Source organism: Daucus carota, chromosome 9 (assembly GCF_001625215.2).
Source record: "Daucus carota subsp. sativus chromosome 9, DH1 v3.0, whole genome shotgun sequence".
NCBI lineage: Eukaryota > Viridiplantae > Streptophyta > Magnoliopsida > Apiales > Apiaceae > Daucus > Daucus carota.
Genome location: NC_030389.2, coordinates 43,691,663 through 43,714,869, shown reverse-complemented (window position 1 = coordinate 43,714,869; position 23,207 = coordinate 43,691,663). Strand labels below are relative to the sequence as shown.

Here is a 23,207-nt window from a genome sequence, read left to right as displayed (position 1 = left end):
AGAATTCTAAATCATGTTAAACTGATGTTATCATTATTCGATTGGGATTTTAATGGATTATTTTTAGGGGCCGTTTGGTTAGGGGTATTCAGGAAAGGGAAAGGTAATCAACCTGATTGATTCCCTTTGTACGTGTTTGTTTTGTAAAAATCATCTTTCCCTTTCCCTTTTTTAGTAGTGGGTTTACCTAATAATGCTCCTAACTCATTCCCCACTCCCAACTAGGAGGGGTGTATTCGATTGGGATTTTAATTGATTGCTTTTATGGATTTTAATGGATTGTGTCTGATTTTGATTTTATGCGGATTCTTGATAAAATGTCGCAGAGTTGATAGGATTTAAGTACAATGCTTCAAAATCCCATTGATTTTGATGGGATTTCAAAAAACTTAAAATACACTGAAGAATGCCACAAAATCCATCATTTAATGAAATGCAAAGAAATCCATCTGCATTTGAATACCATCAGATTTTAATGGATTTTAAACAATCCCAATTGAATACCATCGGATTTTAAAGCATAATTTAAAATCCCAATTGAATACCACCAGATTTTGTAGCATAGTTTGAAATCCCAATTGAATACCTCGGGATTTTAATGGATTTCAAACAATCCCAATCGAATACCCTCGGATTTCATGAATGCAAAAAAATGCTTTAAAATCCCAATCCAATACACCCTGTAGGTATTTGGATTTCCTTTCCTCACTTTTTTTCTATTTTGAGTTATAATTCATATTTTAAACAATGAAAATACAAGATTATCATATAAAGTATCTTTAAGAATTAAAAATAATTTTTAATTTAGTTTTTTAAATTAAATATAATTGTGACATAATTCTCATGTTAATTTATTTTAAAAAATTAATATTATGGCTAAATAAATTATATTAATTTATTAGAATGTAAATAAATTATCTTGTTATAGATATGAATACATTTAACTCTTTTGAAATTATATAATATTAAAGAAATCGAATATAAAATTAATCACACAAATTTCCATTCTGTTTCTGCAACAAAACCAAACAGGTAAAACAATTCAGGATCATTCCTTTCCTTTCTCCGCGTTTCTTTTTCTGGATTCCATTCCGTTTCTCCGAAGCGAACCAAACGGCCCCTTAGTTTATAGATTTTAATGGAATGCATGTGATTTTGATTTTGTGCGATTCTTTATAAAATGTCACAGAGTTGATATGATTTAAGAACAATACTTTAAAATCCTATTGATTTTGATGTTATTTCAAAAAACTTAAAATACACTGAAAAATACCACAAAATCCATCATTTTATGAAATCCAAATTCTATTGATTTTGATGGTATTTCAAAAAACTTAAAATACACTGAAAAATGCCACAAAATCCATCATTTTATGAAATCCAAAAAAATCTATCATCATTTGAATACCATCAGATTTTAATGGATTTTAAACAATCTCAATTGAATACCATCGGATTTTAAAATATAATTTAAAATCCCAATTGAATACCACCATATTTTATATTATAATTTAAAATCTAAATTGAATATTTCAAGATTATAATAGATTTCAAACAATTTCAATCTAATATCTTAGGATTTCACGAATGCAAAAAAAATGCTTTGAAATCTCAATCCAATGCACCCCTCTTAATTTAAATTTAAAATTACACTTAAATATTTTCAATATTCAATTGGTGACGGCATTCGATCGTTGATACATTTTCAATATTTATAATGACTTTAGCGACAATCTTAATACCATTTTCAGTTCAGTGACAAACTTGATACATTAAGCCCATCCAGTGACCAAATAGATAATTAATCCCATTTTTTTTCGACTTTATAAAATGATTGATTGTTTTATGTTTTTCAAAATCTGATTATACGTGAAACTTTGAAGTATTGTGCTTAAGATCATAAAGTCTTTCCATACTGCAAAGAAAGGAAAAAGATTAGAGTTTTTTGAAAACTATATATTTTGCTTTGATTTATAGGTTTTTATCTTTAAAATGATAACAAAAAAAAAAGTTTTAAGATATTTTCTTTTACATTTGCAATCATTTTTGCAACCAAAAGATGATCAAATGCAATTTTAAAATTTTGAAAATGAATAAAAAAATTCTTTGGACAAGATATCGAGCCAAAACGGTTATGTCATTCAGCAAAACCATAAGGAAGCCTATAATTTTACACAATCCAGCAAATAGAAGGTACTTGAACTGAAATAGTTAAAGAGATTACTGATATGCATGTAAAAAGATATGTAGGAAAAGATAAAATTGATATCAGGAAAACATATATATCCGGATTCCTGTTTATATAGACAAAATAAAATATCTCGAAAATATATAAATACGGAATCTTGCCTGTCTAAACAAAATAAGATCTCTCCAAAATATATAAATCCGGATTCCTGCCTGTTTAGACAAAATAAGATATCCGGAAAATATAATAAATCCGAATTCCTATCTATCGAGACAAAATAAGTTCGGACATATAATCCACAACTAGAGCACTTAAACCCAAGGACGAAGAAAATAAGAAGGGAATCTAGAACAATTAATCCACAACGAGAGCACCAAAACCCAAGGATGAACAAGATTTGAAGGGAATCTGGATAATGGATTATAAATTGCTTCCAGTTGAGCAAACGGATTAACAAGTAGTACCTGGTTCACCAGCTTCCAAAGTAGTACCTGGTTGGCTGGTTCACCAGCTTCCACAGTGTGCCACAACTCGCAAGTTCATTACACTGGCAACTTTGAACCTGCCTGATGACAATAGAACAAATACAGCTAGATAAAACAGTTTCAGATTCTTGAAACTAATGGCAACTTATAGCATACCTTGATTATGCTTGAAATCATATCGCTAGAAAGTAAATCATTACTAAAACATCTACAGATACAACACAATGGCAGGACTTTCAAAATTACACCATTACAACCTTACAACATAATGGTCTCTCACATATATCAAACCAAAAACTGATAAAGAGTACGGAACAAAAAAACTACATGATATTACTTCCCGGTCTCGGCTTCCATTAGAGTTTTCTTTGACTTGGTACCCATACACTAAAACAAAACCCATTGTCATCGGCCCCTACAACCTTATGACAATTGAGCACTTGTCATATTGTTGCACATTCACTTCAGTCTCAACAAAAAACATTCAGCCTCATTGCTACACGATTGCCTCTGCAGGATTCTTGTTAGTAACAACATGATACTCATCATCCATTTCATCATCACCATCATCATCATCAACATCATCATCATCTGCACCATCTTCTGGAGTCCTTTCAACATTCTCACTTTCACCGATATCTGTTCGCGCTGAATCTAGTATCACTTGTTCACGCTGATGGCCTATCATTTGCATCAATATGTCCTCTGGCTTCAAGTTACAACCGGAGCTACTTGAAGTACTAGGGTCGAACCTTTTTGACCTCTTTTCGTATAGCGACTCCAGCATCTCAAAGTAAGGGCATGTTTTTGAATCTTGACGGCGTTTCTTATTACTTTCTTTCACTCTCCTGTAATACTTATTAATGTTCTCCCATTTTTCCTTGCATCTCTTGGAGCTTCTATCATAACCAAGCCTCGTCATGGCAGACGAAACCTCCTCCCACACCGATCCCTTTGATCCACTATCATGATATTGCATATCCAAATTTTCCCTTACTGTAATTAAAGCTTCCACTTCAGCTTTTGGCCACCGGGAAGAAGGAAAACCAGGAGAATAATGGACGATACTCTTTGTGACTGGTGAACTCTCACGAGTACTGTATTGTGGTTGCGGCATACTTAGAATTTTTTCCAATGGAGCTGAATTTATGGGTAACTGCAAAGGAGGTGATTGCTCTGAAATCTTTTGCAAGAAAGAAAGAATAGCAGCATCTTTTGCTGCAGAAGAGGAGCGTTCATGGGCAAGAAGTCCTTGTTCTCTTTTCTTTGTAGCTAATTGTTGTGCCCTCCACTCTTCTTCTCTACTGATACGATCTTTCTCAAGCTTTTCAATTGCTTCTATGAACTTCTTCTGTAAGTTCTCTTGCCTCTCCAAAACTTGCTTCATCAATCCATTGAAATATTCCATTAATTTTCTCTTTTTCTTCGGATGCCCTCCCCCAGAAGATGAAGAGGTAGACGTGGATGTGTCCATGAGCTCAAAACTTGGAATGTGGGTATCACCATGAGGTACCTGATTTACAGGTTTTGCCATCATAACAGAACTACTTGTGGGTTTAGGCATAGACGTTGTTCCATCCATTGAATATGTTTGTTTGTCTTGGTTTATTGGATACGAGGATTGATTGTCGAATATCTCAAGCTGCTCATAATATCGGTAATTTTTACCATCCTGTCTACCAGATTTACCCTCTTTCGTTCTCCTGTGATATTTATAAATGTTCTCAAACTTCTCTTTGCACTTCTTTGCGCTCCTAGTGTACCCATACTCGCCTAATTTTCTGCATAACAAAAGTGCCATGATTCTTAGCATCTATTATGCTCTTGCAACTTCAAATTCAAACAAACAGACTATCAAATACAAAACCTCAATACCATCATTAAAAGTCTGGGCATTCTAATATACTTCCGAGAAAGAAAAGAAAAATGCCTAAAATATGTGCACATGTGACATGTATAAGTTATCGCTACAAATATTTTAAACTACAATCTCAAAACATATTCAGAATTCACTAAGATATAGTATTAAATAATCGGCAGATATACAAATAAGATTACTACGAGTATATAATAGTTAACAAATATACGACTTACTTAAATTACACAGAAAATTGCGCAATTAGTACATATAGGATATAAAATTCACCAAAATCACAACTGTTTGCATGCTAATACGGTTCGAATTTGATTTTTGAATTCAAAATCTGAATTCACATAATTGAATATATAAATAAACATGACCTGCTTTTTATTTGAGCATCACTATCAAGATTAACTGTACAACTTGAGAAACCCGATTAAGCAGACGATAATCATTAAGCTGACTACACAAACTTAGCTAACAACATACATCGATACATACACACAAATTCTTATAATTTCTTCAAAAGAATTAAATTGTTTGTATAATAGCAACTATGTCAAGATAAAAATACTACTACATAACCTGGAGAAACCAAATTAAACACAAGCTAAACATCTAACTCAACTTCATAAACACACAAAGCTAACAAACAAATATATAGATACAGAAATTGTGTGTATACCTAGAAACTTCATCCCAAAGAGGAGCTTTAAGATTAGAGTCTCTAAAAGCTTCATCCATACTCTGTCTGACTTGCAACAACACAAGAGTCTCCTCACGAGGCCACCGGTTACCGGCTGAGTTCCGGTCACCCTCATCGCCACCAGCTGAATCTGAGCCAGCAAAACTCTCATTTCCGGCGGCGGCGCCACCGGAATTGACCACCAACATGAAATTACTGCACCTCGAGGTTAAATCTTTGTGGGTTTTGTAGAGAAATGGTAATTCTCAAATGGGTCAGCTTTGTTTTATTTTTTGGAATTTTTTGAGTTGGGTTGCTTTTTATCTTTCTACCATGGCTCTTTCTTACTTGCAAGCTGTAGGTGAGGTTGCTAGTGGAGTGTGTGTTGTTTTTATTTGCAAGTATAGAGTCGGTGAATTAGGGTTTTGTTTTGTGGTAGTTTATTTTAGGTTTTGGTTATTACAGGGCACGGTAAATTTGGGTGTTTTTTTACTTTTTTGACACAGTGAATTTAACATGTAATAAGTGAGGAAAGTTATTTTGAAATATTATGGGGACGTTTGGTTGATGGTTAATGAGCCCGGTTAACGGAAATCAGAACCTAATACCCATACATTATGTTTGGATTAGTAAAATTTTTGATTGGAATGGGAACCTCATTCCTTGAAGGCTAAATCAATATCTCCACACCCCTTGGGTTACCATTTCCCATACCCTCCATTCCCATACCCCTCATTCCCATTCCCCATTCCCATTCCCACCAATCATCCAAACACCCCCTATATTTACTCTTTTCTGTCCCGTCCCGAAATAAATATCATTTTGATTTCTGACACGTTGAGGTGAAAAAATAATTTTTAATATATCCAAAATTATTAAAACATACTATTTCCCGTCTGTTAATATTTTTCCGGTTTGTGTTTTTCACGTTTGGCAACACACACTTTTGATCGTTAATATCTTCAATTTCGTATTAGCATTAAATATAAAAATTTCATCGTATTAAAGTACTCGTATATACGAATGCAACAAAATCACTCACGACTATATTTACTCTTATAAATTAGATGTAAATTTGTAATTTAGCTCATGTTATGAACAGTACCGACATCACAAACGGAAAAAGGAAACAGAGTAAATAATATTTTATAATATTTATAAGACAAATACGAGAACATTGAACTTGCTCTAAAAATTACTGACCCAACGTATTGTTGTTTTGAAATTTTGTGTGGCCTTGCTTGGAGTTGCAGCCAATTGCCCTTGTTTAGTCGGCACCTCATGACCCACTTTCGATATGCTACTTCTCAATATTTTTTCTTGATTTTACACTACAACCTATTCGATTAATTTAAGTGGACGGTGAACTTTATTATTAGGAATAAAATATCATGTTTTACATCATGAACGGAATAACTCAAGTTTTGATATTTCGTGGTACGTTAACGGTTAATCCGGACTTAGAACATCTCCAACTATAATAAATAAAATTGCTAGTTAAATTATGGTTATCTAAAATTTCGTCGAACATGCAAGGGCATGTATTTCAATGACGTTAGTTACAATTTTTAACTGATATTAAACAATATTATTTAATTTCTTACTTTTCAAATTCTTATATATAAATATAGTTTAAATATGACGTAAAGCTGGCGTGGATGCTTTAGCCAAGAACTCCAAATCAACAAATAATCAAATATAGAAGATGGAATATAGAATATTTAAAAAAAATTGATAACATGGTATATTTATTTTTTTTAACTAATATGTATATCATGGTGCAATCTAGATTTTTTTTATCTGAAAGATAGCAATGGTTGGAGATACTCTTATAAATTAGAACTTCGATAATGAATCATTTGATTATTGGATCTAGTTCCGTCGATGTTATAAAAATAAATAAATATTCGTATCGAAATAGACGACGCCCATCCAGAAATTAATTTACTTTCAATTTCAAAATTCGAAAAATTAAAACCCAACATTTTACTTGCAGGAATTTGACTTTTGGAGGGGGCTTGAAGCACAATAATGGAAGCTATCTACAAAGTGAATGGATGGAATTAAACTACGTAATTGAGAATCCGAGAAGTGTCATTTTCACAATTCCCAGTTGCACAAGTTTGTTAATTATTTCAAATTTCAACTACTGCACTTGGAGTAAAATCTCGGCGATTTAAGTGAGTGCATAAGAGTATCCCCTTTTTTCTGACAGAAGGAAGTATAATCCTGGAATGTATCGAAGACACAAAGTTGGTAGGTACAGATTTTTTTTCATCAAAATGTATGTTATTTAACCGAAAAGCAAGTAAATATTCACGGAAATTTAAATCATGTCATCTTTAATGTCTAAAAAGATAACTCATCAAAAAAGGTCTCGTTAAAATCCCGCAAAAATAAAATCCTGTGAGAAAAACCTCAAGGCGAAAAAAGGTTCCTTCAACAAGATATATATGATATACAAAACAAAAGATCATGTTATGATTATAGTGGTTTTTTGACCAAAATGTAACATGGTGTAACTTTTTCTTCATAAAATCAAAACGTTGGATTATCTAACATTAATAAGTGATATTTCGGATCATGGTTCACGAATCTGGTATTTTGGACGTTGCTTATAAAAATTGTTATATACGGTTCTTTTTTCTAGATCAAAGCATTTCCGTTTTCAAAATTCAATGGTTTCGTAAGGGTCTTATTACTTGTAGAACGCTTATCTGGTTTTATAGTCAAGTATTTCTGTATAATACCTTGTAGGTGCTGTATTGTATGGGTCAAGTTTAGGAGCTCTCCAATGTCTAATTTACAATAAAAGAAAATCCAAGATTATGGATAATGTTTTTCTCTATCTTTGTGGTAGAATTTCATGATTTTTGCATTCAGTAATTTTTGTTTAATACACTCAAATTAGTATATGGCATTTCAATACCACCAATTAGTTCCTGGACAAGACCTGTATCCCAGTTTCTGCAAAGCTAAGAGGGTCATACACTCAAGGTGCTTATATCAAACTGGCCACTTATTTCGTCAAAAAATATCACTTGACCCATCCAAAAAATTTCGGACTCATTTAAGTCACTATAAACCAAATATATATCATTTTACCCACATCATTATTCATATCTCTTTACTTAATTATTTATATAAAATTAACCATTTATTTTTTTACTACAAAACCACTTCGAGTACTTTCATAATAGTCCCTAGTATTTATTAAAATAATTTAGAAATTCCTAAAGCAACAGAGTCATGTAGTTAAAAAAATATATGTTTATAAATATATAGTTAGATGATCATCCTAGCTATGTTGCTTTAGTAATTCCCAAATTATTTTGATAAATACAAGAGACTATTATCAAAGTACTCGAAGTGGTTTTGTACTAAAACAACAAATGGTTGATTTTTCATAAATGATTAAGTAAAGAGCTATGATGGTGATGTGGATAAAATGATATATATTTTGTTTATAGTGACTTAATTTGGGTGGGTCAAGTGAGATTTTTTGACAAAATGGATGGTCAGTTTGATATAAAATCCGATGCAAAAGTGATGCAGAATTGTAAGCTGACGGATCAAGGTCTCAGTTCTTGTAATGGTTGCATTACTGCATATTTTGATTGGTTTCAACTTTCATGTCGTGAATAAAATTATCGGAGTCCAGGATATCTAGACAAGCTAAATGTCAAAACACTCTAATAATCGTATGATAAACATATTTATTTCAGATAACGCAGTACATTATTCGTATTCAAGCACATGCCAACTTCAAAACAGTCTAAACAGATAAACGTACTTATTTCAGATAATGCAGTAGATAAGTGTATTCAGTTCAAGATAACAACATACTCCCTCTGTCCCAGTCAATTGTATACGTTTCTTTTTCACTGCTCGACACGCTTTTTAAGACTCTTATAAAACATAGTTCCACAACTTATTTTTAAGATTTTCTTTTTTTGTATAAAAATATAAATGTTATACTTTTATACAAAAAAAAAAATCTTAAAAATAATTTACAGAACTATACTATATTGAAGCATTAAAGTCCGTACCGCGCCCCCGTCCCCCAATGTATACTATTGACTGGGACGGAGGGAGTATCTATTTTTCCCTTTCATATCCTTGCATAGTTTAAAGTTATAAGCTTTTACCAGCTACTCTTTGCATGCGTTACTCATTTTTCCATATAATACTCGGTAAAGTTTACGGAAGACTTTGATTTGAAATGAATAAAACTATAGCTCACCAATATAATACTCATTATGATATGTTTAATTAAGATGATAACTGCACAATTATTAAAGATTTTTAATAGTAGCTAAATTAAGGGATTCTGATATGATAAGTAACTACTACATTTAAAAAATATTTAAGGCCGCTAATTTCAGCCAAGATTAGTAAGAGGTTTTAAAAAAACCGACAATTTTAAACTTATATTGAAAGGGCTGTGAAATTAAGTTGAAAAGTTTAATTCCTTTAAATAAAATAAAGAAGGATGATCACAAAGAGTGAATATTTATGTAATAAATGTATACAGAATATGTAAATGGTAAATAGGTATTTTTATATTGAAACAAAGAAAAAAAATCAGGATCCTAATTTGAGGAGCGATTGATTACATTATAATTGTATATAAACAACTCGGTGGATTATAGTGACTCTGTTAATTTATTTTGGTGGAGTATTTTATGGGAATTCTTTTAAGTAGTTTTAATAATTGCATTATAATAATATTTAATAGGGTGCTAAGATTTTCAATTTTGTAAATTATTAAGTTTTAATGTCTAATCAAAGGGTTTCCCTTTGGTTAGTTTTCTTTTTTTATTTTTTAATATTTCTACTTTATTTTTACTTCCTGTCTATTCTGATTTATACACTCTTATTTTGTTTTTTTAGATTAATCATCTTTTTACATTAGTTAAGTTTCCATATATATTAATAGATATCGATTTATGTTTTGTTTGATTTTTTTTTTCTGATATTCATAACGGGAATTCTTTTCTCATTCATTTAAGTTTTATTATCTATACGTCCGGAGTTATGCTTGCACGACTTTCGATTAGATGATAAATTTTCTTGAAAGAAAGAATCCCGGATATGGTTTATTGTATTTCGATACAATTCATTTACATGTACGTAGACTTAAAAAAAAAAAAAAACTATAGCAGGCCGTGCACAGTTCTACTAGAAAAGACCTGGTCATCCGTTGACAGTTAAAACCAACTAGATGCATCCAAAACACGTTCCATAGAAAATCTGGATCAGACACCCATAGAAAATCATATGGGAATATTCAAAAGAAAAAATATCTTGAACAGGCCTTCACAAGCACAATGTAAGACAAACTATGCAGTGATACCAAAGACAATAAACCTCAGCCGGGGCAAGGGTCCCTCAACGAATTAGTCAAGTGACCAAAAATCATGTGAACTTGACCACCACATTCATAGAGACTTGCATTTGCGAATAAAAAAATATGACTGCAAATTGACATTATCATAAATTTCTCATAAAATAAATATTAACATAATTGTTCCAAGAAAAAAGAAACTTGCAAATAAAAGTAGAAGAATGTAATAGCAAAGGGTAGGGAAAAATAAATAAAAAAGAAACATCATCAAGAATCACTCTTTCAACTACAAGCATCCTACTAACAAGGGACGATTGTGACATTGAGAAACTAAAGAGGGCACTATCAAGCATTTTCGGAATTCTACAAAAGCATTTCCCGACTGAAGAGCTGATCCATCGAATCAAAATAGTATTATGTCTCTAGTCATCAATTTACCAAGGTCCCCCTCAACAGCCACATCCAAGTAGCCAACTGAGTTCACATGAAACATAACACGAAAAACCAACTAAAATGGAAAAAAGATACTCGCCATCATCATCATCAAAACAATAATATAGAAACTTAGAAGCACTTCCTGTGCACAATAGAAGGACCGGATTCATCATATTCACCCTTGGAAATCCACATCTGAAACGACACAAAAACAGTTTTTAATTACATTACAAAGGCACAATAAAATATATATGTGAAAACAATATTTGAAATCTACCTGTTGGAAGGTGCTGAGAGATGCAAGGATGGATCCTCCAATCCAGACACTGTATTTTCTCTCTGGAGGTGCAACCACTTTGATCTTCATGCTGCTTGGAGCAAGAGCAGTAATCTCCTTGCTCATACGATCAGCAATACCAGGAAACATAGTTGAACCACCACTGAGTACAATGTTTCCATAGAGATCCTTCCTAATATCAACATCACACTTCATGATAGAGTTGTAAGTTGTCTCATGAATTCCAGCAGCTTCCATTCCAATCAAAGATGGCTGGAAAAGGACTTCTGGGCAACGGAATCTCTCTGCTCCAATGGTGATAACTTGTCCATCAGGCAATTCATAGTTCTTCTCCACAGAAGAGCTGCTCTTTGCTGTTTCAGACTCTTGCTCAAAATCAAGGGCCACATATGCAAGCTTCTCCTTCATGTCACGGACAATTTCCCGCTCAGCAGTGGTGGTGAACATGTAACCTCTTTCTGTCAAGATCTTCATAAGTGCATCAGTCAGATCACGACCAGCAAGGTCAAGACGGAGTATGGCATGGGGAAGGGCATATCCTTCGTAGATGGGGACAGTGTGACTCACACCATCACCAGAGTCCAACACAATACCTGAAGAAATTCGTAACAAGTTTACCTCCAACACATAATGGATTTTGAAAGATATTAATGCAAACACAATATATAAACGAAATTGCAGATGCCAAGAGAGACAAATACGAACCGGTTGTACGGCCACTGGCATATAGTGAGAGAACAGCCTGAATTGCAACATACATGGCAGGGACATTGAATGTTTCGAACATGATCTGAGTCATCTTCTCTCTGTTGGCCTTGGGGTTAAGTGGTGCCTCAGTAAGAAGTACAGGGTGCTCCTCAGGGGCAACACGCAACTCATTGTAGAAGGTATGATGCCAAATCTTCTCCATGTCATCCCAATTGCTAACAATACCGTGCTCAATTGGATACTTCAAAGTAAGAATACCTCTCTTTGATTGGGCCTCATCACCAACATATGCATCCTTCTGTCCCATCCCAACCATAACACCAGTGTGTCTGGGTCTGCCAACAATACTAGGAAACACTGCTCTGGGAGCATCATCACCAGCAAAACCAGCCTACAATACCATTATTGCATACTCAGTATCTAACAAATATCACACAAACCTGCAAAGTATACATTTTTAGAAATGCATTTCCGAACACTAACCTTCACCATTCCAGTTCCATTGTCACAAACAAGGGGCTGGATATCCTCGGCATCGGCCATCTTTTAGATAACTGCAAAAAAGGTATCAAGTTAAAAAAACATAATAAAAATAATAAAACGCAACATTATATAGGTATACACCAACCAAATGGTACCTTTAGGTCAACATAAGTCAAAAACACATATGTTCTTTAATTAATTAATCCTTACTTCATCACAACACAGTTGTAATCCTCAATAACTTGATACCGAGCATCAATATACAGAATCAAGACAATCTCACACAAACCACATAGGAATACACACGACTTGCTTCTTCTATTCATAATCGCAACAATATCAATCCCAATTGCAACACCTTACGATCCTGGAGAACAAACGTTTACAAGAAACCACACTAACTAAATGGCACCTTCAGGTCAACACAAGTCAACAACACATCTCCTCTAATCAACTCATCCTTACTTCATTACCACACAACAATAATCCTCTATAAGTTAATACCGTGCATCAATACGCACAAGCAATAGCAATCTCAAAGCAGAATTTAATCGCAACAATAACAGCTCTAAATTACGATCAAGATCCAGATATTCACTTGTTCACAAAAGCACAAAACGACAGCAAACAGAGCAGATCAATCAACAAAATCAACTAAATCAACACGAAATAACAAAATTACACAGTATTTCAGCAGATCGCAAACGTATTAACAGCATCAAAACAAACAAAATCAGATCGAACAACAGATCGCAAACAGATGAACATTTCAAAAGCTAAATCCAAACCTCAAGCACCGAAACAACACATACATATAATAACATAGTGAATATGTAGAGTACATAACAGATCTTTGAGTTTTGAATAGATCTAAGCGATGAAATGATGAGAACGAACCTGTAGAGTTAGAGAGAGAGAGTTGGAGACTGGTGTGCGAGCACTACTTTCTCTCTCTAGAAACTTGAAACACTGAAGCGGAAAATAATGAATTGAGAGAATATGTGTGTGCGCGTGTATTTATATTCACACGGTTAAGTTTTGATAAATTAATAAATATATCTTCGGTTTCCAATTCTCTTATTTACTGGTTCTGTACAGACTTTATATTGAAAGATGTTGACTTAGATAATTATATTCAAGAAAAATTATTTATTTTTCGTATTATATATATACCATATATTTATATAATTCTTATTTTTTACCTTAAGCATTACATATATATATATATATATATATATTATCATAAGTTATTTAAAATATGTGTATAGTCAGTAAAAGGGAAATTCTTGATGGTACACTTATAGAATTGGTTTTTCTGAATGGTACCATCGCATTTTTGACTTCTACCGGTGGTATCCTCGTACTTTTAATTTACTCTCTATGATACACTCGTGTACTTTTGATCTACTCTCTATTGATTTCAGACTGTAAAATAAATTGTATATTTGAAATCCTTACGAAAAGTTACATAAAATAGACCTTCAAATCATGTAAAACAGAGTCAAAATGAGTGAGATATTAGATTTAAGGGTCTATTTTATGTAACTTTTCGCAAAGATTTCAAATATGCAATTTGTTTTACAGTGTGAAATCAATAGAGAGTAAATTAAAAGTACACAAGGGTACCATAGAGAGTAAATTAAAAGTACGAGCGTACCATCAGTAGAAGTCAAAAATGCGATGATACCATTGAGAAAAACCAATTCAATAAGTGTACCATCAAGAATTTCTCAAAAAATAATACTTCTTTTGTTCCGGCGGTTGTTTAAGTTCATTGTTTCTACGTATTTTAAGTATCCTATAAAATTTAGTTCTATAATATTATTTTAATTTTTTTGAATAAAAATTCAAATATCAAATTTTTATTTAAAAAAATTAAAAAATATTATGAAACTATATTTTATAAAGAATTTTGTTGGAATAGTGTGAGAAAATATGAATACATTTAAGTTCAAAAAGTAGTTGTTCATCAAAATTTAATTATAATTTAATTAGGTCAATGTGACCAAGCTTATTTGAGATTCATTAAAAATATATACTGTACTATTTTTTCAATCTCTTAAATTTGTATTTATAACAAACACTGTGTAATTTGATAAGAATATTTAAAATTTTATTGATGTGTGTGAAATGCAGATGAAATGCAATTGAAATGAGAACTAAAGTATGAATGTGTTAAGGGGAGAATCATTTCAACCACGAGCGAAGATAGGGGTGACCTGGCATTTTACTTCCCATTCGACATGCTCTACATCCTCGTCGCTCATTTCGCTTTTAGCTCGGCCGGGGGATCTCTGACAGCGGTCTGTTTGAACCGGGTTCATATGCACTAAACTGAGGTGACCAGGCTTGGGAGTTGGCAACGACGTGATATATCATCAGCTTTAATTCGTTCAATTAAACCTTTAAATTCATAATTAATTGATCTTGTGTATATAGTTAGATAAGTAATTTACTCCCTCCGTCTCTCTTAGTAGTATACATTAGGGACGGGACGCGGACAGACTTTAATGCAATTTATTTTGAATTTTTTTTTTCTGAATTAAAGTTTGGATGTTATATTTTTATTCAGAAAAAGAAAATATCAAAAATAAGTTACAAAACTATATTTTATAAAAGTATTGAAATGCGTGTCAAGCAGTTGAAAAGAAATGTATACAATTAAATAGAAACGTATACAATTAAATGAGACAGAGGGAGTAATAATTAGTATAGTATGTATCATTCTCGATTTATCTCTATTTCTTCTCATCTGTCTACCTAGTTTAGAGAATCTAGGCCTTGTGGTTCTTTAATAACGGTAGTTTATAGCCCGTGCAAGCAGCGTGAACTTTTTAATTATTTATAAATTTTTTGAATATATTCTAAATGGTGTGAAAAATTTAATTTATAAATAATAAATTAAAATTTTCAATAAAATAAAATTTGAAATTATGATTTGTTTGTATGTTAGAATTGTTGTATATATACCATCAGTGGTTAATGGCTGCAAATAAACTATTGTAATCAAGCCATTCCTTTTCTCGTATGTATCATGTCAAAATATTAAATTCTTTTTATCAAATTTTAATAAAATTTTGAGTTTGAATATGTGAATTAAAAGTCAATATTCATTGATAAAGTTAAATATTTAAATTTTATTACACATTTCAATCTAATGCTAATATTAAGATAAAAAAAATAAAATTTAGGTTATAATTTATAATTAAAATATATTAAAAAATATTTCTATATAATTTTAAATATTGATAGATTTCTTTTAAACAAGATGGTTATATGTTATAACTTACGATGGTTTCATGTAGAATGTATTATACTAATCGATTTCATCACTTTTATTTCATCCATCACCTATTATAGTGTTCTTTTCATATTTTTTTTAGATATCTTTCTTCTTTTTTCATCATGTGCAAACTTATCAACTATATATGTAATAAAATAATAATATAATGATTAATTCAACAGTCAAAACATATTCATGAACTAAATATTATATGATAAAATATTATATTACACAATTAAAAAGATGAATCTACATAGAGGCCTTCCAAGCAAAGAGGTTTGACACAATAATAGGTTGGAACTTTGATCAATATTAAGGGTTGGAAGTGCTCCCCAAAGCTAAGCCAGAGTCTCTTAGTTTCAGCTCCATGATTTGATCCATCTGCTCTTTCATTTTAGCAGGCAAGTGATTTTTCCAGTCCCCAACCTCGGCTTTCCTGAAATACATACTATTCGGAAGAGTAACATGATCGAGACCATTACTATGCTCACCGCTCTTGTTCACCTCCAGACCACTCATATGCTTGAAAGAACAGAGGTCTATAATTCTTTCCACGACGCCATCTCTTTCTTCTTCAATCGAGAAAGGAGAGCCAATGAAGTCAGCCAGCTTCTTAACATAAAACGACGTATTAAGTACCAGATCTTCGTATTTTAAAAACAAAATTTGATCAGGTCTGTCTAAGCTTGCTCTCCAATACCCAAGTATATGCTCCCAGTAAGGACCATAGAGTGAATACCCCTCAGCAAACTGCTGAAACCCCTCCTCAATGGGAACGAATTCCACGTCTTCTGGAGCCCTCTTTCGGGCAAAATGCCACCAAGACACAAAAGTATCCGTGGGATCCCTGCATATATAAACTATTTTACAATCAGAACCAGTGATCGAGTCAGGCAAACACGTGTAAGGCACATGTGTAGAGAAGAGCGGAACGTCAGGATAGTACTTGTGAGACGGGCTTCTCGGTATCTCAAGTTCCAGAAAAGGAATGCATTGATGAGATATTGAGGTCTCCAATGGATTGCTAGAAAGATCAAATCTGTTTCGAGTAGCTATGGAGAAAGCTAAGGCTTTTAGCCACGTGGTTCCGGTTTTCGGGTAGGAAGCCACTAGTGTAGCTGCAGGGTGAGGCTTGAAGTGATCTTGAGCCCAGATGAGGCCTCTAAGAGCTTGTTTCAGGAACCAAAAGCCTTGGTATTCATAAGCTTGAGCCAAGTCATTGTTGGCTTCTTTCATGGCAATGCTTCGATGAGGAAGCAAAGAGATCCTGGCACTGTAAGTGCAATTAGTAGTGTTTCCATCGGCTGAATTCAAGTAATTCATGCTACAAGATGATGCCTATTGCTTGTAGATCTGTAATGCACATTTTGGTTTTCTGAAGTTACCTATATATATATCAAATTAAGAGGATCTTTTCGTCTCTTGAAGAAATACCATGTAGTGCGGTAGGTTTACGGTCATATTCATATCTTCAAGAATCCAGATAATTTACTAAAATATATTCAACGACATCTTTAGCAAAAAGGACTACCCACTTCAGTGACTTCACCAACATCTTTACCAAAGGAGTGCCCACCTCAGATGCCTCGCCCGTACCCTGTTTGGTATTCGCTGTCAGCTGATCGAATCACATGTTTTGACTAGCGAATAGAATTAATAATATTATTTAGAATTGTTCGGTGGTAACAGATGTTTGATTAGTTTTTGCGACACGTACAAAAACCTCTAACCCAAGAAGCTCCTCAAAGTGTCTTTTTAAAAATTAGCTGTTTGATAAGTTTTTCGTGACACATGCATATACAAGTATAAATCTGAGAATTTGAATGACACGTTAAATCATGTGATTTTGATATCTCAAAAAAAAATAATTTAATAAATAATTAAATTTGAATAAAATACTAGCATTAGAATATATAATATCAGTTTATACATAATCTATACTATCTATACTATACTATAATGCCAAGATTTTAGTTATATTTGTTGGTTTGGTACTCTCCTTTTAGTACTATAAGTCTACAAAAGTGTAGCCTATCTATTAGTCTTACATTGTTAAACAGTTTCAAATACTAAAAACACTCATAACAATATATTATCATATAATATTTCATTGAAAAATTATAATGATGTTATAAATAAAATTATAAATATATAATTTTGAATATCTTTTTTTAACAATAACCTTTATATAACTTTTTTTAAATTTAACGTGTTTTATTTCAATATAAACACAAACCATTACATTACTCTTTCTAACTTTAATCTTGAAAGTTTCTGTTGTCAAAAAAATCAAAATTACAAAATCACGTTGAAATTCGACTGATTAGATTACTGAATCTTTCAAAAGTATTACACGATCGTTTATGTTTGGAAAAGATTTGAATTTTCTGATTTTTTTTTATTTTTTAAATCTACGTGTACTAAATTCGGATTAAATGTACTAAAATCTTGATATATATATATATATATATATATATATATATATATATATATATATATATATATATATATATATATGGATATTCTCAAATAATCGGGAGAAAATACAGTCAGTTGAATAATATAATTTAATTAAAATTCAATCCATTAATATTAAAATACTAATAAAATGATGTTAAATTTTAAATTAAAAATAATAAATTACGAACTATATACCCGCCCGTGTTTCGCACGGGTTAAAGGCTAGTACTATTAAAGCCGAAACATTGAAAATTTGGTCGGTCGGTACTTGGGCCGAAATATGAGCCTATCTATATAACCAATTATCTTTTTAACTAAAATATATCATCTTTTTATATTTTCTAACTAAAAAATCTCAATCTTCTAAAATAACATCGAACAATATAATAATTTAATTAAAACATATTATCTTATTTTGATTTTCTAACTAAAAAAACGATCTTCTAATTTAATACAGGCTACATATATAAAAATATAATGTTATTATATATATTATTAATAAATAACCGCTGATATATTTCAACCAAAATACATTAACATTATTTTTAAATTCTCTGATGATCTCATTTTAAAAGTAATTTATCAATCCATGATATACTATATATTATCATATTATTAAAGCCGAAACACGAAAAGTTCAGTTGGTCGGTCGATCGGGCTCTCGAGTTTGGTGAGCCGGGTGGTATTTAACTCATAGACCTTCTTATTTTATAATATCTTATAATATTTTTTTATTTTCTATTAAATTATTAAAGCCGAAAAATTGAAAGTTTGGTCGGTCGGCCGGTCAGTTGGTACTTGGGTCAAAAAATAAAAAATATTATAACTGCCCGTGCATTGCATGGGTTATAAGCTAGTAATAATATTAATGACAATCAACTAGTAACTATCAAAATAATATATAAATAAAATTTTTTAATTAACATAATAATAAAAATTAAAGTTAATTATATATGTGTGCATATATATAATATATTATGAGTTTGAAACCTCAAATTTTAAGACCTGTGCCGAGGGCGTATTCTCTGGCAGTCCAACGGCAAACTTAATTCTCATAGAAGACGAATCCCCAGGTCCATGTCGTGATTGCTGGAAATTGCTGGAACCAAAAGGATACCTGTAACCAGGCCTACCAACAACAAAGCAATAATGACTCCTCAAAGGGGCTAAAAACGAAGCAGCCCTTATGGTTAGTGATACATGGTAAGTGTTATTTCTGTTAAAAATCTGTTGTGTTGGTGCAAAAGTGTTTCTCCTTTCTTTCCCAAAATTGGTAATGAAAATTTTCTGTTATTCTGCAGATCGACATCATTTACATTACTTGGTTACATTTCCAGTCAATCTGTTGAAAACAATGCAACTATAACCTTCCAAGCAAAGAGGTTTGACACAATAATAGATAGTAATATCAAAGTTATACAAGATCAGCTCGCCTAATAGGTACGCAAACCTGAACTCTGATACCCTGTTGAAAACCCGTCCTTCTAAAACCTTAAAAGGTTAGAGTAAGGCCTCAAATGAATCTTATTCTATATTTTAACAAGAATAACATGCATACCGCAGTCCATATATGCAGAACTGCAGTCTTAAGCAATTTATTTAAGTACCAACCTAGAAAGGTAATAATAGTTCAAATCATTCTCTTCTTTGAATGGAACTTTGATCAATATTAAGAGTTGGAAGTGCTCCCGAAAGTTAAACCAGAATCTTTTAGTTTTAGCTCCATGATTTGGTCCATCTGCTCTTTCACTTTAGCAGGCAAGTGATTTTTCCAGTCCCCAACCTCGGCTTTCCTGAAATATGTACTATTCCGAAGAGTAACAAGATCGAGACCATTACTATGCTTACCGCTCTTGTTCACCTCCAGACCACTCATATGCTTGAAAGAACAGAGGTCTATAATTCTTTCCACGACGCCATCTCTTTCTTCTTCAATCGAGAAAGGAGAGCCAATGAAGTCAGCCAGCTTCTTAACATAAAACGACGTATTAAGTTTCAGATCTTCATATTTTAGGAACAATATTTGCCCGGGTCTGTCTAGGCTTGCTCTCCAGTACCCAAGTACATGCTCCCAGTCAGGGCCGGCGCTCTTTGAAGGCCATTTAGGCGATCGCCTAAGGCCCCCGTGGGTGAGAGGCCCCATAATTTATCTTAGTATGTAATTATGTATATGCAAGAAAAAAAAAATTCATAATATTATAAAAAATTAAAATTTATATTTAAATCTTGTAGAAAAAAAATTATGTGATCAATTTTTATCAAAAAATAATTAAAATACTAATATTAGTAGTATTAATCATGTTTTGTTTCCTGCACTAACTTAATAAATACTTGACTTGAATCTAAAATCTAAAAATATGTAAATTATTGTTTTATGTGATGTAATCTAATTATAGGTGTTAAAAAAATTAGAGATTTTATTTCATTTCACTTCGGTTTATTTACCTTTTAAATTTTGATTTTAATGACATAATTATATTCATTATTAGAAATTATCTAAATATTTAATAAAATTATCTCCAAAAGTTATTTTTTTAATTTATACATCTTATTTATTAATTTCAAAAAACCTTAATATTTATTTAACAACTAACATCAAAACCCTAGAATTAAATTTTGAATATTAAAATATAATAATTAAATACAAATTTTTATTTTAAAATGGAATCCTAAATAAATTATATAAATTATAAATACTATATAATCAATTTAGTTTTAATATATATAGTATTTAATTGTGTTTGCATCTGATTTCAATATAACTATATATATTTATTTAGAATAATTTATTTATTTTATTAATGCCTAATTCTAATATATTATCTAAATCATTTTTATATTAAAATTATAAATAAAAATATTAATTTTATATACTAAGAGACTTAATCAATAAAATTAATAGTATAAAATATTATATATTATAATGTGTTGAGGGTGATTTTATGTTTGTAATATTTAAATATCGCAAAATTTTGTATTTATATTATTAATAAAATATTAGATTTTTTTTGAAAAAATAGGCCTCACTTTAATGATTGGCCTAAGGCCCCAAAATCTCTTGAGCAGGCCCTGCTCCCAGTAAGGACCATAGAGTGAATACCCCTCAGCAAACTGCTGAAACCCCTCCTCAATGGGAACGAATTCCATGTCTTCTGGAGCAACCTTTCGGGCAAAATGCCACCAAGACACAAAAGTATCCGTGGGATCCCTCCATATATAAAGTATTTTACAATCAGAAGCAGGGATCGAGTCAGGCAAACACGTGTAAGGAACATGTGTAGAGAAGAGCGGAACATCAGGATAGTACTTGTGAGACGGGCTTCTAGGTATCTCAAGTTCCAGGAAAGGAATGCACTGATGAGATATTGATGCCTTCAATGGGTTGCTAGAAAGATCAAATCTGTTTCGAGTAGCTATGGAGAAAGTTAAGGCTTTTAGCCACGTGGTTCCGGTTTTTGGGTAGGAAGCAACTAGTGTAGCTGCAGGGTGAGGCTTGAAGTGATCTTGAGCCCAGAGGAGGCCTCTGAGAGCTACACTCCGGAACCAAAAGCCTTGGTACTCATAAGCTGGAGCCAAGACGTTGTTGGATTCTTTTATGGCAATGCTTCGACGAGGAAGCAAAGAGATCCTGGCATTGTAAGTGCAATTAGCAGTGTTTCATCGGCTGAATTCAAGTAATTCATGCTAAAGGATGATGCTGTAGATATGTAATGCACATTTTGCTTTCCTGAACATGCAGATATATATATCAAATTAAGAGCGATCTTTTCGGCTCTTCAATAAATACCCTTTATTGCGTACAGACCGACATTCTGTATTCACATGCTCCCCTTTACTGCGTACAGTCTGTACTGCATGTGCCTTATGCGTATACGGATACCGACATCTTTACCAGTTGATTGAATTAGATGTTTTGACTAGCGGATTGAATTAGCAGTTTCGTGTAAAATTGTTTGGTAAATATTTGTTTGATTAGCTTTTTATGACACATACAAAACCTCTAACCAGGAAGATTTTCAAAGTCGCTTTTTGAAAATTAGCTTTTTGAGTCCAAACTTCTATTTCAATCTACTAACTACCAAACACTAATATTAGCGGATTCAAATGATTTCTGCTCCAAACCTCTAACTCGCCAATATCTAGTCCAGAAGTTTAAGAGTTTAAGAAAACAAACAAAAGGGATCAGTACTATCTGAGTCCTGAGAAATTACTCTGCTTTAGGCAGAATTGCTACTCAATGCTTGGTTAGCAACCAGTGGCGGATCCATGAATTGGTAGACGGAGGCTTAACTAACATCAAAAAAATGTAAATTTGTGAGGGAGTAACTAAATTCCTTGCGTCTGAAAACTTCTTTAGCAGCGGATATGTATGTTTCAACTGTTACATTACACATCTGCAAGCAGTATAGCAAGCCCTCATCTTCTATCATGAAGTAGCTTAATGATTCTGAAAACTCTGTCTGCGAATACATTTGGCTCTGTTTGGAACTTAGAGGTTTGAGCAAAAATTAGAGGTTTGAGGTGGTTTAGAGGTTGACCACTAGAATCCGCTAATTTTAGTGTTTGGTAGTTAGTGGATTGAAATAGAGGTTTGGATCCAAAAAGCTAATTTTAAAAAAGCTACTTTGAGGAGCTTTTTGGATTAGAGGTTTTGGTTTGTGTCAGAAAAAGCTAATCAATCAGCTATTTACCAAACAGTTTTACGAGAAACAACTAATCCAATCCGCTAGTCAAAACATCTAATTCAATCAGATAGTCAAAACATCTAATTCAATCCGCTAACAGCTAACCACTAACCGCTAATCCCCAAACTGGGCCAAAGCCAGAATCTCTTTGCCTTCAAAAATTTTACTCGGTCTTATGAATATCAAGGCTTTTGGTTTCGTCTTGAGCTTCTTAAAAGCCTCGTGTTGGCTCAAGATCACTTCATACTTCAAAACCGGAACCACTTGGTTAAAAGCCTTTTCATTCTGC

The 23,207-nt window shown here is 32.4% G+C and overlaps 4 protein-coding genes across 4 annotated transcripts; all 4 read right to left on the bottom strand.

Annotated features, from left to right (window-relative positions):
* Window positions 1–2,851: 2,851 nt before the first annotated feature.
* LOC108203099 (trihelix transcription factor DF1) lies at window positions 2,852–5,622 on the bottom strand. Its single transcript, XM_017371836.2, has 2 exons — window positions 5,220–5,622; window positions 2,852–4,454 (listed from the first exon to the last, which is right to left on the bottom strand). The coding sequence occupies exons 1-2, from the start codon at window positions 5,426–5,428 to the stop codon at window positions 3,170–3,172; spliced, it is 1,494 nt and encodes a 497-aa protein (XP_017227325.2). The 5' UTR covers window positions 5,429–5,622; the 3' UTR covers window positions 2,852–3,169.
* Window positions 5,623–10,693: 5,071 nt separating this feature from the next.
* On the bottom strand, window positions 10,694–13,527 carry LOC108202619 (actin-7). The gene is made up of 5 exons (XM_017371101.2): window positions 13,388–13,527; window positions 12,491–12,561; window positions 12,005–12,398; window positions 11,279–11,892; window positions 10,694–11,196 (listed from the first exon to the last, which is right to left on the bottom strand). The coding sequence occupies exons 2-5, from the start codon at window positions 12,548–12,550 to the stop codon at window positions 11,131–11,133; spliced, it is 1,134 nt and encodes a 377-aa protein (XP_017226590.1). The 5' UTR covers window positions 12,551–12,561; window positions 13,388–13,527; the 3' UTR covers window positions 10,694–11,130.
* A 2,438-nt stretch (window positions 13,528–15,965) lies between these two features.
* On the bottom strand, window positions 15,966–17,184 carry LOC108201904 (flavonol 4'-sulfotransferase). Its single transcript, XM_064083983.1, has 2 exons — window positions 16,720–17,184; window positions 15,966–16,620 (listed from the first exon to the last, which is right to left on the bottom strand). Exons 1-2 carry the CDS (start codon window positions 17,094–17,096, stop codon window positions 16,086–16,088), a joined length of 912 nt encoding a protein of 303 aa, XP_063940053.1. The 5' UTR covers window positions 17,097–17,184; the 3' UTR covers window positions 15,966–16,085.
* A 2,295-nt stretch (window positions 17,185–19,479) lies between these two features.
* On the bottom strand, window positions 19,480–21,890 carry LOC108201697 (flavonol sulfotransferase-like; the record flags this gene model as incomplete). Its single annotated transcript, XM_064085504.1, has 2 exons — window positions 19,480–20,376; window positions 21,234–21,890. Coding segments are annotated over 2 exons (1,131 nt in total), but the record flags the coding sequence as incomplete, so codon positions are not given.
* Between the last annotated feature and the right edge of the window lie 1,317 nt (window positions 21,891–23,207).

Bases quoted from the DNA above. Each gene is read 5' to 3' on its own strand.
- LOC108203099 (XM_017371836.2), bottom strand. From the start codon at position 5,428: ATGTTGGTGGTCAATTCCGGTGGCGCCGCCGCCGGAAATGAGAGTTTT. The intron at 4,455-5,219 runs GTATACACACAA...TTTGTTATGCAG, and splicing joins CTTTGGGATGAAGTTTCTAG to AAAATTAGGCGAGTATGGGT.
- LOC108202619 (XM_017371101.2), bottom strand. From the start codon at position 12,550: ATGGCCGATGCCGAGGATATCCAGCCCCTTGTTTGTGACAATGGAACT. The intron at 11,893-12,004 runs GTTCGTATTTGT...GAATTTCTTCAG, and splicing joins TGCCAGTGGCCGTACAACCG to GTATTGTGTTGGACTCTGGT. The intron at 11,197-11,278 runs GTAGATTTCAAA...GTGTCGTTTCAG, and splicing joins CTCTCAGCACCTTCCAACAG to ATGTGGATTTCCAAGGGTGA.
- LOC108201904 (XM_064083983.1), bottom strand. From the start codon at position 17,096: ATGAATTACTTGAATTCAGCCGATGGAAACACTACTAATTGCACTTAC. The intron at 16,621-16,719 runs GTACTATCCTGA...TTATATATGCAG, and splicing joins CCGAGAAGCCCGTCTCACAA to GGATCCCACGGATACTTTTG.